The 14342-nt window shown below is 33.2% G+C and overlaps 1 protein-coding gene across 9 annotated transcripts in view; it reads left to right on the forward strand.

The window, feature by feature from the left end:
- Window positions 1-14342, forward strand: part of CCDC88A (coiled-coil domain containing 88A) — a 125254-nt gene that overhangs the window by 35951 nt on the left and 74961 nt on the right. For all 9 annotated transcript variants that reach the window (XM_082743550.1, XM_082743552.1, XM_082743551.1 and 6 more), the window contains exons 4-5: window positions 6451-6520; window positions 8683-8741. In XM_082743550.1, coding sequence (XP_082599676.1) covers window positions 6451-6520; window positions 8683-8741 — 129 coding nt within the window. The remainder of the gene's footprint in view (window positions 1-6450; window positions 6521-8682; window positions 8742-14342) is intronic.

The following is a 14342-nucleotide window of genomic DNA, read 5'->3' on the forward strand; positions in this document are numbered from 1 at the left end:
TTTTATTAATCATGTTAATCTAATGATGCTGTAGTCATCAAGAAATTTGGGGAGGAGCAAATTGTGAAATTCATCAATTCAACATTTTCGATAAGTGGTTCTCAGTGGAGGGTGTTTTTATCCCCTTGGGGACATTTGGCAGTGATGAGAAACATTTTCACACACAGGAATACTACTGGTATAAAGTGGGTAGAAGCCAGGAAAGCAGTTTAGTATTCTCTGATGTATGGCACAGTTTCCTAAGAAAGGAATCATCCAGTGCCAAAACTGAGAAGTCTAAATGCTTATAATGCCAGGTGATTTTAGTAATAACATTTTTGACTTGTGTTGAGTTATCACCATTTTTTTAAACACATCTGTAAATATTTCATTAACATTTGCTGGGTGACCAGTTATACCATTTTCTTTTCATTAATGGAAGTTTGAATACCAGTGGACTACCTTAGGGCTAGAAGTGATTGAGTATCATAACATTTTGTCACTATTGTTTCAAATATTTAAAACATAAAATATTCTGAAGGTTGAAATTCTCCATGTATCAATTCCTTGTGTTTTTCCTTTAGTACCAGTTTACAAAACCATTTCTGCCATCAACCCAGTGTTTCATATTCTTAGATAAAATGTTTCTGAGACACTTCTTTTTTTTTATTATTTTATTTATTTATTTGATAGAAACACAGAGAGAGAGGGAACATAAGCCATAAGCAGGTGGAGTGGGAGAGGGAGAAGAAGGCTTCCTGCAGAGCAGGGAGCCCAAAGCAGAGCTGAGCCAAAGGCAGATGCTTAACAACTGAGCCACCCAGACACCCCACACTCCCTGCCCCTGTCAAGACACTTCTGAAGTATCTTCAGGAATAGATCAACTGTCTTATTTACACAGTTACTTGACATACTAAATTTTTTCCCTCATATATGTCAACCAAGACACTCCTGGCCTTGTTTATAATAAGACAGATTTCAAGTTAAGGTCTAAATCAGTGCAGTTCTTGTCACCTGTTAAATTACCTATCTGTTGAAAAGATCAGACTTTTCTCCCAAATTTATTTAAACTATTAAACATATGTTTTATATATCATACATTCCTCAGAAAAAGTACTGAGGTAAAATATTTTAGCACATTATGGTGGTTCTGATTCACAAAAGGAAAGTGAATTTGGGTGAGTTAAAATTCACAAGTCTGTGTCTTGGTAAGAATTAGGGTCATCTTGCAGAAATGATTCCTAGGGAGAAAAAAAAAGTGACAGATAATCTTGAGATGATTGTGAGTGGAAGGAATTATTTTATTTTATCTTTTCAGTAATGATAGGTAAATTTAAGTGCCCATATTCTTCCTTTTTTTCATTTTATTGATTTAGAACATGTAAAAGCTCAGTAAAAATTGTAATGTCATGCAGTTTCCCTCTGTTCTGTTACTTGTAAATTGAATGCCAGGGCATTGGGGCTACAGTGGTAAACACAACAAACCATGTCCCTGTTCTTACAGAACTTATGGTTATATTAGAGGGATAATAGGTGAGTAAATAACTATATAAATAATTTTGATTGTGATAAATAAGAACAATGAAGGAGTAATGTACGAGGTCTTGAGAGAAATAACTGGTTATGATGAGATTAAGTGAAGTTGATTTGATATACTTGTTCATGTTTAAGTGGCAGCTCAGACCTTTTCAGATAATCACTTGATCCATATACAGCAAGCATTTCTTTTTGTCTTGCCAATAAATACTGGAAAATTTTCAAGTCAGAAGTAAGGAAGTTATAGCTATTATGTAAAACTACCTAGTCTCTGGATTTTTTAAAGTTATTTTTATTCTTGTGAATGAAAGTTAGTGAATTTGATTATCAGAGACACAATTTACAAGTAAAAATCTTAGTCCATTTTTAGAATTCTGTCAGCAGCTAGTGATTGCCTTGACTACTCTGGCTGCAGTTTATTTATTTATTTATTACGATTTTATTTATTTATTTGACAGAGATCACAAGTAGGCAGAAAGGCAGGCAGAGAGAGAGGGGGAAGCAGGCTCCCTGCTGAGCAGAGAGCCCAGTGCAGGGCTCTATCCCAGGACTCTGGGATTGTGACCTGAGCTGAAGGCAGAGGCTTTAACCCACTGAGCCACCCAGGCATTCCTGGCTACAGTTTAAATAAGTACTAAAAGAAGTAAGATGGTTTTCAACCACCATTAAAATAATCTGAATCATTTGAGGCTCAGAAAGGAAATAACACTTTACTATTAGGAAATTTAAATTTATTAGGACATTTTTGCATGGTTGATGTCATTAATATTAAAAACAAAATGGTCTTATACCATTAATCTGGTTGGCAGAGAAAACTGGTACTTTTTAAAGATTTTTGTTTAACATCTGTTATAAGCAACATGTGGATTATTAAAATTAGTAAAACCTAGTAGCCAAAGAAATGGACCTTTTGTTTTATATACAATGCATACTTTATTTTCCATCATATTTTTGACACTTTGGTCAGATGTTCTTTCTTTTTAATGCTATTCATTTACTTTTTTATGTAGACTAAAATATGATAAAATAAGTCACTTTTTTTTTTTTTAAAAGAGAGAGGGAGTTGGGGGTTACAGAAGTAGAGGGAGAGAGAGAATCTTAAGCGGGCTCCTTGCCCAGCACCGAGCCCGATGTAGGGCTCTGTCTTAGAACGCTGAGATCATAACCTGAGCCGAAATCAAGAGTCAGACACTTAACTGACTGAGCCACCCATGTGCCCCTTTCATGCTTTTCCCTAGTAAAATAAATAAAAGGACAAATACAAATATTATGATAAATGTAATTATGTTTGAATTTTTAAAATAGGTTGTAAGAGTCCTAAAGAAGACACTCTTATATTTTAGAAATCTTTGAAACTTATATTTAGTACTATAGTAATGTGCAGTTTTAGTAACAGCATTTTGTTTAGTGTGTGACTCAAGAAAGAGAGATGAGCCTAGACCTTGGCTGGAAGTGTTTAACTTGTTACTGTGCAAGTAGTTTATGGATAACTTAGAGGAAGTCTGGCACAAACATGAAATAGTCTTTCTTGCAGTGCTTTGGCAACTGAACTTTAGTTCACAGAAACTTCTATATCAGGAAAAAAAGTTGTTAGATGATCAATTAAAAATACAGTTAATATACCATTTTTTAATAGAAAAGTTATAAGAAGTCAACAAAAAATAATGGGAATAACATTACTTGTATCTCTCAGAGCACCTCTACTGTATTTTCCTATTAACATAATTTCTGCCAGTTCTTTCTTGTTTGGTATTTTTATTACTTATTGCTGTTCTCCAGATCTTTCTAGATTGTTTTCACATGAAGATAGAATTTCTCCCTGTTCCTGTGAAACTTCGTTTAAATGGTCCTGAAAATTCTCAGATTCTCTGTATTTGCATACTGTGTGCCTTTCAAAATTGCAACCTTCTTATCTCTACCTCCAGTAATCTTTTCATTCCATGCTTTATTATTTTTATACTTAGCATGGATCATCAAAACCATTTATTTACTTTTCTTCGCTCTACCCCCGCTAAAATGTAAATTCCATGAGAACATGGATTTTTGTTCATTGCTTTATTTCCAGTGTAGTACAATGCCTGGCAAATTATAAACACACAGTAAGTACGTACAGAATGAATAGCTTCCCTGATTTTTAAAAAATTTTGTTTATTTATTTGAGAGAGAGAGAAAGCACACAAATTAGGGGGTGGGATGGACGCAGGCAGAAGGAGAAGCTCCAGCTGAGCCAGGAGCCTGGTGAGGGCTATGATCCCAGGACCCTGGGATCTTGACCTGAGCCGAAGGCAGACGCTTAACTAACTGAGCCACTCAGAGTTCCAGCCCTGATTTTCTTATAACTTTCTCGGCTCTTTCAGTTGTATTGCTAAAATTCTTTCTCCATACATTTTTTATATGTTTCTTATCGCTTTTCTAACAAAGTATCTTTACTAGTTCATATGCATATATATTATCATCTTTAACCCTTCAATTTATTAGTTCCTCCTACTTAAGGTTATATTTATCTTGGGCTCAAAATGTATTATTTTTCCATTTCTTTAGCACCTTCAGTATAAGCATCTTTAGAACAGGGTGAAGTCTGGGAAATCCGAGGATATATAATAGAGCTTTAGCAATAGCCATCAGGTTTTTTTTAGCCTCTGGTATTTTTTATGTCATCTATATTTTCAATGTTACTTGTTAGATTAGAATAGGGAAATAGGAAATTTTACAAAAATGTAACCAGAATCCTCTGAAGAACCCACAGAATTAAATAGAGGTTGTAAAATAATTTTTTAAAATTTGTGTGGTTTTTAGCTGCCTAGCCTAATATTAGTACTTTCAGACATAAAAACTTAATACTTAGAAATAAAGTAAAAGTAGAGTAGAAAGTAGATTTTCTCCTATTAACTAATATTTCATAAACTTATTTTTAAAAAACTATACTTTTGTTTTATTTTTTACCCTTTCCAACAAAATTCACATACATAGTAAGTCATGGAACCTTCATTTAAGCCTAGGCATTTGGACTGGCCTCCTCCAGAGTATGCTATGCTAGGTATCAGATTCTACTATACTAAGGTACATTTTTAGATACATGGAGATAATTTTAAATTCAACAGTTTCCTGTAGCAGTTGTGTCATCCAAATATAATAGAATTTCACAGTGTGTAAGTGAAACACATGAGGTCATTGATGATACCATATGGTTAAAAAAATCTATGAGATTGCATTTGTCTTTTGCAAAGAGACTGAGTTAGCATTGAGGCATGGAGTAACAGAGTAGGCAGAGAATGGGGAGCCAACTGAGGAAAAGAGTAGAGGAACAAGGTAGTGACCATATTGAAGATTACTGTTCACCTGGACAGTTTCATTATAACAGTGTATCAACATAGAATGTTACATGGTAAATCAGTATAATAAATTGCCTTGAAGAGTTGGTGTTTTCTAGTATGATTTATCAGTTTTCACTCATGTTATTTAAAAATAAGTATAAATGAGAATTAATCCTTTATCCTGAAGTTGAAATAAAGCTTTTTCTAATAATTCAGGATCTCTTAAAATTTAATGCCTCCTTTTATGATACTGAATTTGAATGTTCTTTGTTCTGACTTAGACTATTCGCTAAATGGGATAGAGACAAAATAGTGATTGCTTTTTTTATACATCTCTTATTTATGGTTTTAATGTACAATGATAGTCCTGATAATTTTGCTTCAAGGCAAGGAAACTAAAAATTAGAATTAGAAATTTATTCCCTTAAGTCCCTTTAGCTGTTACCTACTTGCTAATAGCGTATTCCATCTTGAGGTAACTTGCTTTGAACTGGAAAATTCATTTATTAAAAAACCAGACTTGGTCTCACTCAGTCTTTGGAGTAAATGATTTTAGCAGTTTTTTACACTTACTCTTAATTACTTATTTAATCAGATACACATACAGAGTATATACATTTTTTTAAAATGTATGCATGTTTTTGGTAATAGTTTTTTAAAGGGCTAGTAAATATAACACTGAAGAAAATGTTTTGGAACTTTCTCATACATATCTATAAAGAGTTAAAGATAAAAGATTAATTCTAATGAGCCTCTGGTACATGTCACATACTGCTTATGGGAAAATGCTTTTTTAAAGATTTTATTTGAGAGAGAGAGAGCATGAGCATGAGCGCAAGCAGGGCAGAGGGAGAGGGAGAAACAGATTCCTCACTGAGCAGGGGAGGGAGAAGCAGAATCCCCAATGTTGGGCTTGATCCCAGGACCCTGGGATCATGACCTGAGCTGAGGGCAGATGCTTAACCAACTGAGCTCCCCAGTTGCCCCTATTTTGTAAGTAATAGATATGTTATTAAGTATAGCTGACCTTATAATTTTTGTTACCCTAGTGTCTTTTCTTTCTTTTTTTTTTGGCATTTGTTTTCTTTGGTTTATTTATTTTTATTTTTTTAATTTTTATTGTTCAATTAGCCAACATATAATACATCATTGGTTTTTTGACGTAGTGTTCAATGATTGATTAGTTATGTACAACACCCAGTGCTTATCACATTGGGTGCCATCCATAATACCCATCATGTGGTTGCCCCATTTCCCCATGCCCCTCCCCTCTTCAACGATCTGTTTGTTTCCTGGAGTCCAGAGTCTCTCATGATTTGTCTTACTCCTTGATTTCTTCCCATTCAGTTTTTCCTTCCTTCCCCTGTGGTCCTCTGAGCTATTCCTTATATTCCACATGAGTGAAACCATAAGTCTTTTTAAGACCTTGGATAACTTTTTTCATCTTTTTTTTTTTTTAATTTTATTTTTTCAGTGTTCCAAGATTCATTGTTTATGCAAAAGCTTTTTAATTGCATTGTAGCGTATCTACAGAGAAGTGCACAAATGGTAAGTTATAGCTTGTTGATAATTATCTAGTCAGCATTACCCATATAACAACATTTGGGATATCTTTTTACAGGAGACTTTGCAGCAGTTGATCATGATGTCATTGCCAAATGTTTTAATCATTGGCAAAAATCCTTTTTCTGGTAAGTATTAAAATTGGCATAATGTAATAATAGTCCTTCGTGTAATACTGTAATGTGTATCAAGATCTTGCCTATTTATATGAATACAATAGGTTTTTCATGACTCTAGTGAAAGTCAGAGGTGATACTCCATTTTGTAGAGAGAAAATAAATGGAATATTTATAATATGTAGATGAGATCTACATACTACAGATGTGCATTTTAGGTTAAGTGCAGTGTTTTTTCAACTCTACCAAATCGATACCTTTCTGTAATGATTTTTAGTGTCTCATTATAAACAAGTATAGAAGATAATGTGGGTATAAGATTAAAGGAAATAAGTGATTTTGAAGTAATTTCTAGGTTTGTATTCATATATCTGCTTTCATTGCTAGAACTATTTGAATCTAAGATTTTATTGATCGATGTTTAGGTTATATGAAACTACTTCTAAATGGAAAGACGAGAAGCAGTTTTCTTATATCATTTAAATTATTTTCTTCAGAAGTTTATGCCTTTTGCCTGCTTTTAAATGTGACCTGTTCAGAGTTTTGATTTTTAAACAATTAAGGAAATTAGTAGCCACTAATCAGTTCAACAACGGACTTATTCTTTTAGGCTACCCATAATGCAAATCCTAAGTATATCTTCTCCAGATCTCACCCCCCATTCTCATTCAAAACAAACAAAAATAAAGTCAAAATAAAAACTAAAATCAAGCAGCTCTTTTTCCTGAGGAAATTACCACTTAGATGAAGTGAATTAGGAGTTTAGATAGTTTTTAGAGATATTCTGGAATATTTGATTATATAAATTAAAAAATGAAATCAAATATGTAGAATGGAATTATTTTCAGTTTTACATGCATTTAATGATTACCTACCAAATTGGGGATATAAAGAAAATGGTCTGTACCCCGGAGGATCTTGTGTTTTGGTGAGTACACAGATGACTAGGAAATCCTGTAATAATTAGTACAAAATAGAACTATGTAAAAGTATTAGGCATATAAAATATGGGGTAATTATTCTATTTTTTTAATATTTTTTTTATTTGACAGATAGAGATCACAAGTAGGCAGAGCAGCAGGCAGAGAGAGGGGGAAGCAGACTCCCTGCTGATCAGAAAGCCCAATGTGGGGCTCGATTCCAGGACCCTGAGATCATGACCTGATTCAAAGGCAGAGGTTTAACCCACTGAGCCACCCAGGAGCCCTGGCAGGGGGGTGGGCGGTAATTATTCTTAAAGTTGGCAGATTCATGGAGGCTGGGGACCATTGACGGTGGTTGCCAGGAAAGGCTACACTGAAATTGTTAGAGCTGTGCCTAGGATTGTTATTAGTAAGTAGTTAACTAGAGGGAATAAAGACAAGCAAAGAGAGTGACAGAAGTGAAGGCAGAGGAGTGTGGATGTATATATTTGTGGAAGGGTGATTAGCGTGGCTAAGAAAGTAAGTTGTTTCCTGGAGAGTAGGAGGGAATGTTTGAAAAGAAGATTCGGAATGTGTTATAGACAGTTGCCCTGATGGTGAAATTTAGCCCAAAGAAATGACTTTTTTTTTTCTCAGCTGAATATTTTGAGAAAATCTGAATTGAGTATTATTCAACAGCCAATATACTATCCAGTTCTGTTACAGATCATTAACTTTATCCAGCTTATTATATACATTCATTTTATCAGCTTTGCTGTAACATTTAAAGTTTTGATCCTCATAAGCCTACACAGTGGAAAGCCATTTAAATTTTACAGATAGATGAATCATATAAGATAGGTGTTTTGGAAAGAAAACGCTAATAGGCCTAAGAGAAGCTAGGCCTATTAGGAACCATTTGGTTGAATTTGTGGCATGTCCCCATATCAGCAGTTCATTTGGTTTACTGCTGTGATATAATCATTTATGGAAAACTAGAGTATTTATGTAGTTAGCCTACTTTATTGCATAGAGTCTTGAAGGCCATTTTATCTGTGCTGCAACCCTTCAAAACGGACATCCTTGCCCATTTCTTCTGCTATTACCACATTGTGCATACAGAGCTGCTCTTTTGACTTCTTTGCTCTACTTGCATACATAACCGTTGGGTCAAGTTGTTGTGAATATTACCTTTAGAAGGGATTCTACCAATGTAAGAAAGAGAGTTGAACTAAAGTAAAATGTAGTACTTAGCAATCGTTTTTATTGCAGAACAAGGCACTGAAGAAGTTAAAAAGTTGCTTTTACTTTTACTGGGTTGTGCAGTTCAGGTAAGTTAAAATATTTCTTCCTATTTTCATTTTAATAACTTCTTTTTTTTTTTTTCAGGCTCTAGTTTCTGAAAGACTTAAAGAGGCGTTTGGTTTTCAAAGTCTGTTAGGAACTTTTAAGTAACTATGACCTTCTAAGGAGATTTTGAAGGAAAACACTCTGTTATTTTATTTCAGACTGTACTTATATTATCAGATAGTTGTATTATTTAAAAATTATATATATATACATATATATATATATTTATTTTGAGGCTTTTACCAGCCTCAAGTTTTTCAATTTTCCTTAGAGGTACTCTTAAAAACTTCTCCCAAAACAACCTTATGACTAATGTGTGCATGTTTGTATGTTACAGAAGGGAGGATTAACAACAAAGAGAAGCAAAAATTATGAAAAATGTTATTTAGGAGTATGGATTATTATTATATTGCCCTTTTGATGAGTGATTATAATAATAATAGCAGCATTGATTTATTGAATTCCCACTTTGTGTCAGTTATGATTCTTATGTAGGTTTTCTTTTCTCTTTTTTCACATAAAAAGATTGGTGTTTAGATGGGATGACATTTAAGTTACCCAAATTAAGACACTTGTGAGAGTCGGAATGGGTACTGTTAACAATTACAGAGGAACTGCATGTGTAAACTGGGACTGTCTCTGTCAAACCAGGATGGTTGCTCTAGATTTATATTGCCAACAGGCCAAAGAGTTAAGTTTAAACTCTGGTCTGACTTCAAAACCTATTTTTCTATGTTGATTTTTCCTTTAATCAGCCATGTTTTGGATAAGTGATTACAGTGTTAAACTACTTCAGTTATTTGTGGAATGAATTTATTTTTGAATAAATAAATATTGTGGCCATGAGTAATTTTTTACATATATATGCCAGAAATTATAATTCCAAGAGAGTGTGGCTTTTAGAGCTAACTGCTCGGTAGCTATGGATTTACACAATGCATGTTATTAAAGTTTCATGCTCTGTAGTATACAAGTGTTTACTTCATAATTGATTGAAAATTCAGTAAATGTGGTGTTTGTGGTCATTGCTGTTCTAATTTGGTCATCTGATCCTAAATTAGAAACACAGTCCTTAATTATTTACAGCCTTGAATAATGTATTTGCTTTTAAAAATACCTCTATTAGTGGATGTTATGTAAATGTAAGTAACATAGTGACAGCATAAATTTGGCTGTAGCTTCTGGTTACTATTTGGTTGTTATTTCTGGTTACTTAAATTGACAGTGGGAATGGAGCAGAACTAAGAACTTTCTATGAACAGTTAAGAGAAAGCCTAAAATATTAAAGAAGTAATCATTATTACCACCTGTAAAAGCAACAACAAAAAAACCTATAAAATCTAAGCTGCTAACCCCTACCCTATTTGCTATAACTGTAGTATCCCATATTTAAAATAGAATTTAGATTTCATCCTGTCGGTATTTGGGAGCCACTGATGCTAACGACATCAAATGTGTAACAGAATCTCTGGTTAGCCTTTAACTCTCTGTATGAACAATTAGAAACCTTTGTTGATACTGAAGAACTAAAAGGTACTTCAGGACAAAACCAATCAGCTAACAAGTATTGTTTGAATAATTTCTGGAATGTCATGTCTATTACAGAAAATCTGTCCTTGTGTAATTCAACAGGTTAAAATGTCTAATGTTTAATATAATATGTAAGTGGCATAAATAATGTTTTTCCACATCAAGATTAGTTTTTTCTGTTATACTTGTGATTTATAGGTAGAAATAGTAAGTTAAAGTTGCTGATATGATACTAAAGTCCAGGAATTTAGTGGGCTGCAAACTTTAAAAGATACTATATTCATGAAAAGAAATAGAAATGGAAGGAAGCATAAGGAAATTGGGAAAAAAAATTGTTTCTTTTGAAGAAGAAAGTTTGAAATTCTTAAGGGGAAGTAGCATTCAAAACAGTAAATTAGTCACTATCCAAAGATCTTAACTCACAGAATAAATTTATAATTAAGGCTTTTTTATCCTTGGTTATACATAAATCCACAGGAATAACTTTGAATACAAAGAAAACTATTCAATGCCAGGGCTTAGATATTTCCATTATTGAGGAATTAAACCAGTCCAGTTCCACCAGAATCTTTTTTTAGTGAATAACACATCTTCTGAATCAGTTCTGAGCATCAGCTAAAATTTTTATGGGCATACAGCTGTGCATCCCGCCATGAGATAGTTGAGAGATTCTCAAGCAAAATCATCCTACACAGAAGGAAAAATATTTGCAGTATATGTTGTTTACCAATATTTTTCTCTGAAGCCCATGTGAAATTTAGCAGATCTTAGTTTTATATTAGTACTGGCTATTTAGTATCCAAAAATATTATTTATTTTGGAATTTTGCAAGGTTGCATAATGTTGAAAGTAACTGTGTCATGTGTGATTGAAATTAAAATTTGACCTTTATGTTTGCCCTCACAAGCAATTCTAACACTAGTATTTGATTTAGAAAGCTATTTTTGAACTTGGTCAGCTTGAGGGCTACAGCCTGTTGTTTTCCTACCAGTTATCTGTAAAGCATCCTAAAAATTAGCATTTTAGAACATTAATTATCTCATTACATTTTGGGGAAATGAAGCAATACATAGCTTCTAGCTGAGGCAATTTTTTCAATTTTTTTTTTTCTGAGAATACATGATAATAGCAAATGTAGCTTAGTATAGAGGGAATTTTTTGCTGATAGTGTTTTTAATTTTTTTTAGTCAGGGAAAAATTTATACATAACGTAAAAGTCACTATTTTACTAAATTTTTAAGAGTACAGTTCATTAGCATTAAATGCATTCACATTGTTTTGCAACCATCACCACTACCCATTTCAGAACTTTTCTCATCTTCCAAAACTGAAACTTTATACCTATTGAACAGTAACTTCCTATATCTCTTTTACCCTTAGCCCCTGGCAACCACCATTCTTTACTTCTGTCTATGAATTTGACTACTCCAGGACCTAAGTGGAATCATTCAGTATTTGTCCTTTTATAATTGACTTATTTCACTTAGCATAATGTCTTTAAGGTTCATCCACGTTTTAGCATGTGTCAGAGTATCCTAATTTATAAAACTAAATAATATTCCACTGTACATATATACTACATTTTATTCATTGATGGACACTTGGGTTGCTTCCACTTTTTGCCTATTGTGAATAATACTGTTGTAAACTTAGGTATAGAGATGGTTCTTTGAGTCTCTGCTTTCAGTTCTTTTGCTGTCTATACAGAAGAACTGCTGGATCATATTTGGTAGTTCTATTTTCAACTTTCTTAAGACCTACCATACTGTTTTCCATAGTTTCTGTACCATTTTACATTTCCATCAACAGTACACAGGGTTCCAATTTCTCCACAACCTCACCAACATTTATTACTTTCTATTTGGGGGTGTGGGGAAAGCCATTCTTTAAAGAGGGAATTTTAGTTTTTCCATTTTTATTTTTTTATATGGCATATTTTTGTTTTACTTTTGATAGATTATGGTCTATTCAGTCATTGGTGTTTTATTTTTATTGAAAAAACTATAATGTATTCCTCATTTTATTGTTCAGTGGTTTGTTTTGGGTATTCTTTCCTTTATTTTAGTATAGTTTATCTTCATAATCCTGTCTTTTTTAATAAGAGAAAGCACTGAGAATACCAAGTGAAAATGTGAGGAATTTGAGGAGTTTAAGAGCTTAAATTCTGGTGAAAGATGTATAACTTCAGGGTTAATGCAATTCTTCCTCCAGTCCTCAAATTCCTACCCAAATAATTTCTCTCTCTCTCTTTTTTTCTTTCTTTCCTTATTTTTTGTGATTAATTTATTTGAAAGAGAGCGAGAGAACAGGGGAAGGGCAGAAGGAGAAGGGCAAGAATCTTAAGCAGTCTCTGCTGAGCAGGGAGCCCAGCACAGGCCTTAATCCTAGGGCTCAACCCTGAGATCCTGACCTGAGCCTAAATCAAGAGTCAGAGGCTTAACCAATTAAGCCACGTACGTGCTCCACCCCCACCCCCATAACTTTTCTGCACTTTTCTTAGAATATCTGTAATCTGCTGACTTAGATATCGGTTGCTATAATAGAGTTAGAAAGAACTTTAGTGCCCATAACATATTAAGAACTTTATATAAAGATAAAAGAGAACTTCATTTTAGGTGGAAAAAATTTGCCGATGATTATCTAGTCTTCTTCACGAGAGCCTTCATATATGGAAGTAAAGCTATTTATATGTCTGTTTTTAAACACCAGACTTCTTTATGCTCTAGAATGGGGCTGTCAATACAGTAACCATTGTAAGCCACATGAGGCTAAATTAAAATTAATTACTATTAAATAAAATGAAAATTTCATTTGCTTAGTTGCACCAGCTACATTTTGTATTTAGTAGCCATATATAGCTAATGATTTGGCTATAGGGCTTAGAGAAGGGAAGTATATGTATTAAGTTTAAACTGAAGGCAGACAAAGATATGGCAGTTGAATTGGGAGACCTTTCCACTGAATCATAGTCATCATAACCCTGCTATTTTATCTGTTCTTTGTCTGGAAAACTATAGGCCAACATCTTTGGAAGCAATAAATTTAAAAATTGGGCACACCATACCTAAAAAGTTAATTATGCTACAAAAGTACTATCAGAAAGTGATTCTTAATTATTCTCACTAGACCTGTCAAATATTATTTACAGATAAAAAAATTCTTATTTTTAAATTGACTAATTTTCATCCCATCACCTAAAACTCGATTTCCTACTCACAGCTAGAAATTGTACATTCTTCGTAATTTAATTTTAAATATTATTATATCATTCTAATAATTTTAACAGGGCATAAAACTATTTGCACAGATGGGAATGTGTTAAGTTAAATTGTAGACAATGGAAATAGAATGTTACAATTTGAGATAATAAATGTGTAGAGTATAAAGCAGAACCTTGCTAAGTTTTTAATGATCAAAGAACCAATTTTTCTTTTTGTGAGTATATTCTCTTCACTAGTAGTTGGATAATTGGCCCAGGAGATGCAACTAAGCTAGACAAGGCAGTGCTGTCTATTTTGTATGCACTTTTCATTTGGTAGCTCCAAGAGTACAGTTATACCAGCAGTTGGATTGCAGTTTAAGAGATGTAGATGGGAGGTAGAGATATTAAGATACATGTTAAACTGTTATTTAGTACTGACTGGGAAGAAGAAGATTAGGTTTATATCATAATATTCTGAATTTATATAAAGATTTTATAAAGTTATACAATAAAGAATTGCTGCCTTTATTCCACTCAGTATATGTGTACTTGTATATACTCTTGAATTTTGCCCCTGGTAATTTTATGTTATGATAGAAACGGATCAAATATTTATAATACCTTATAAATGTTGAACTGGGCTTCAGAAGTAGGTTTCTTTTATTAAGATTGATAGAATGAAGATGTGAGAATGTATTGTAAGCTTGAAGTAAAAATTGCTTACAATTTTTTTTTTCCTAAGAAGAAAGGCTGTTTTGTTTGATGATAGCCAAAGACTGACTGAGCTTTTTGGCTGTATTCCGAATTCTACCACTGACTCACTGTGTTTTTTGGCAAGTAACTTATCCTC

Source organism: Mustela nivalis (assembly GCF_964662115.1).
Source record: "Mustela nivalis genome assembly, chromosome: 8".
Classification (NCBI taxonomy): Eukaryota; Metazoa; Chordata; class Mammalia; order Carnivora; family Mustelidae; genus Mustela; species Mustela nivalis.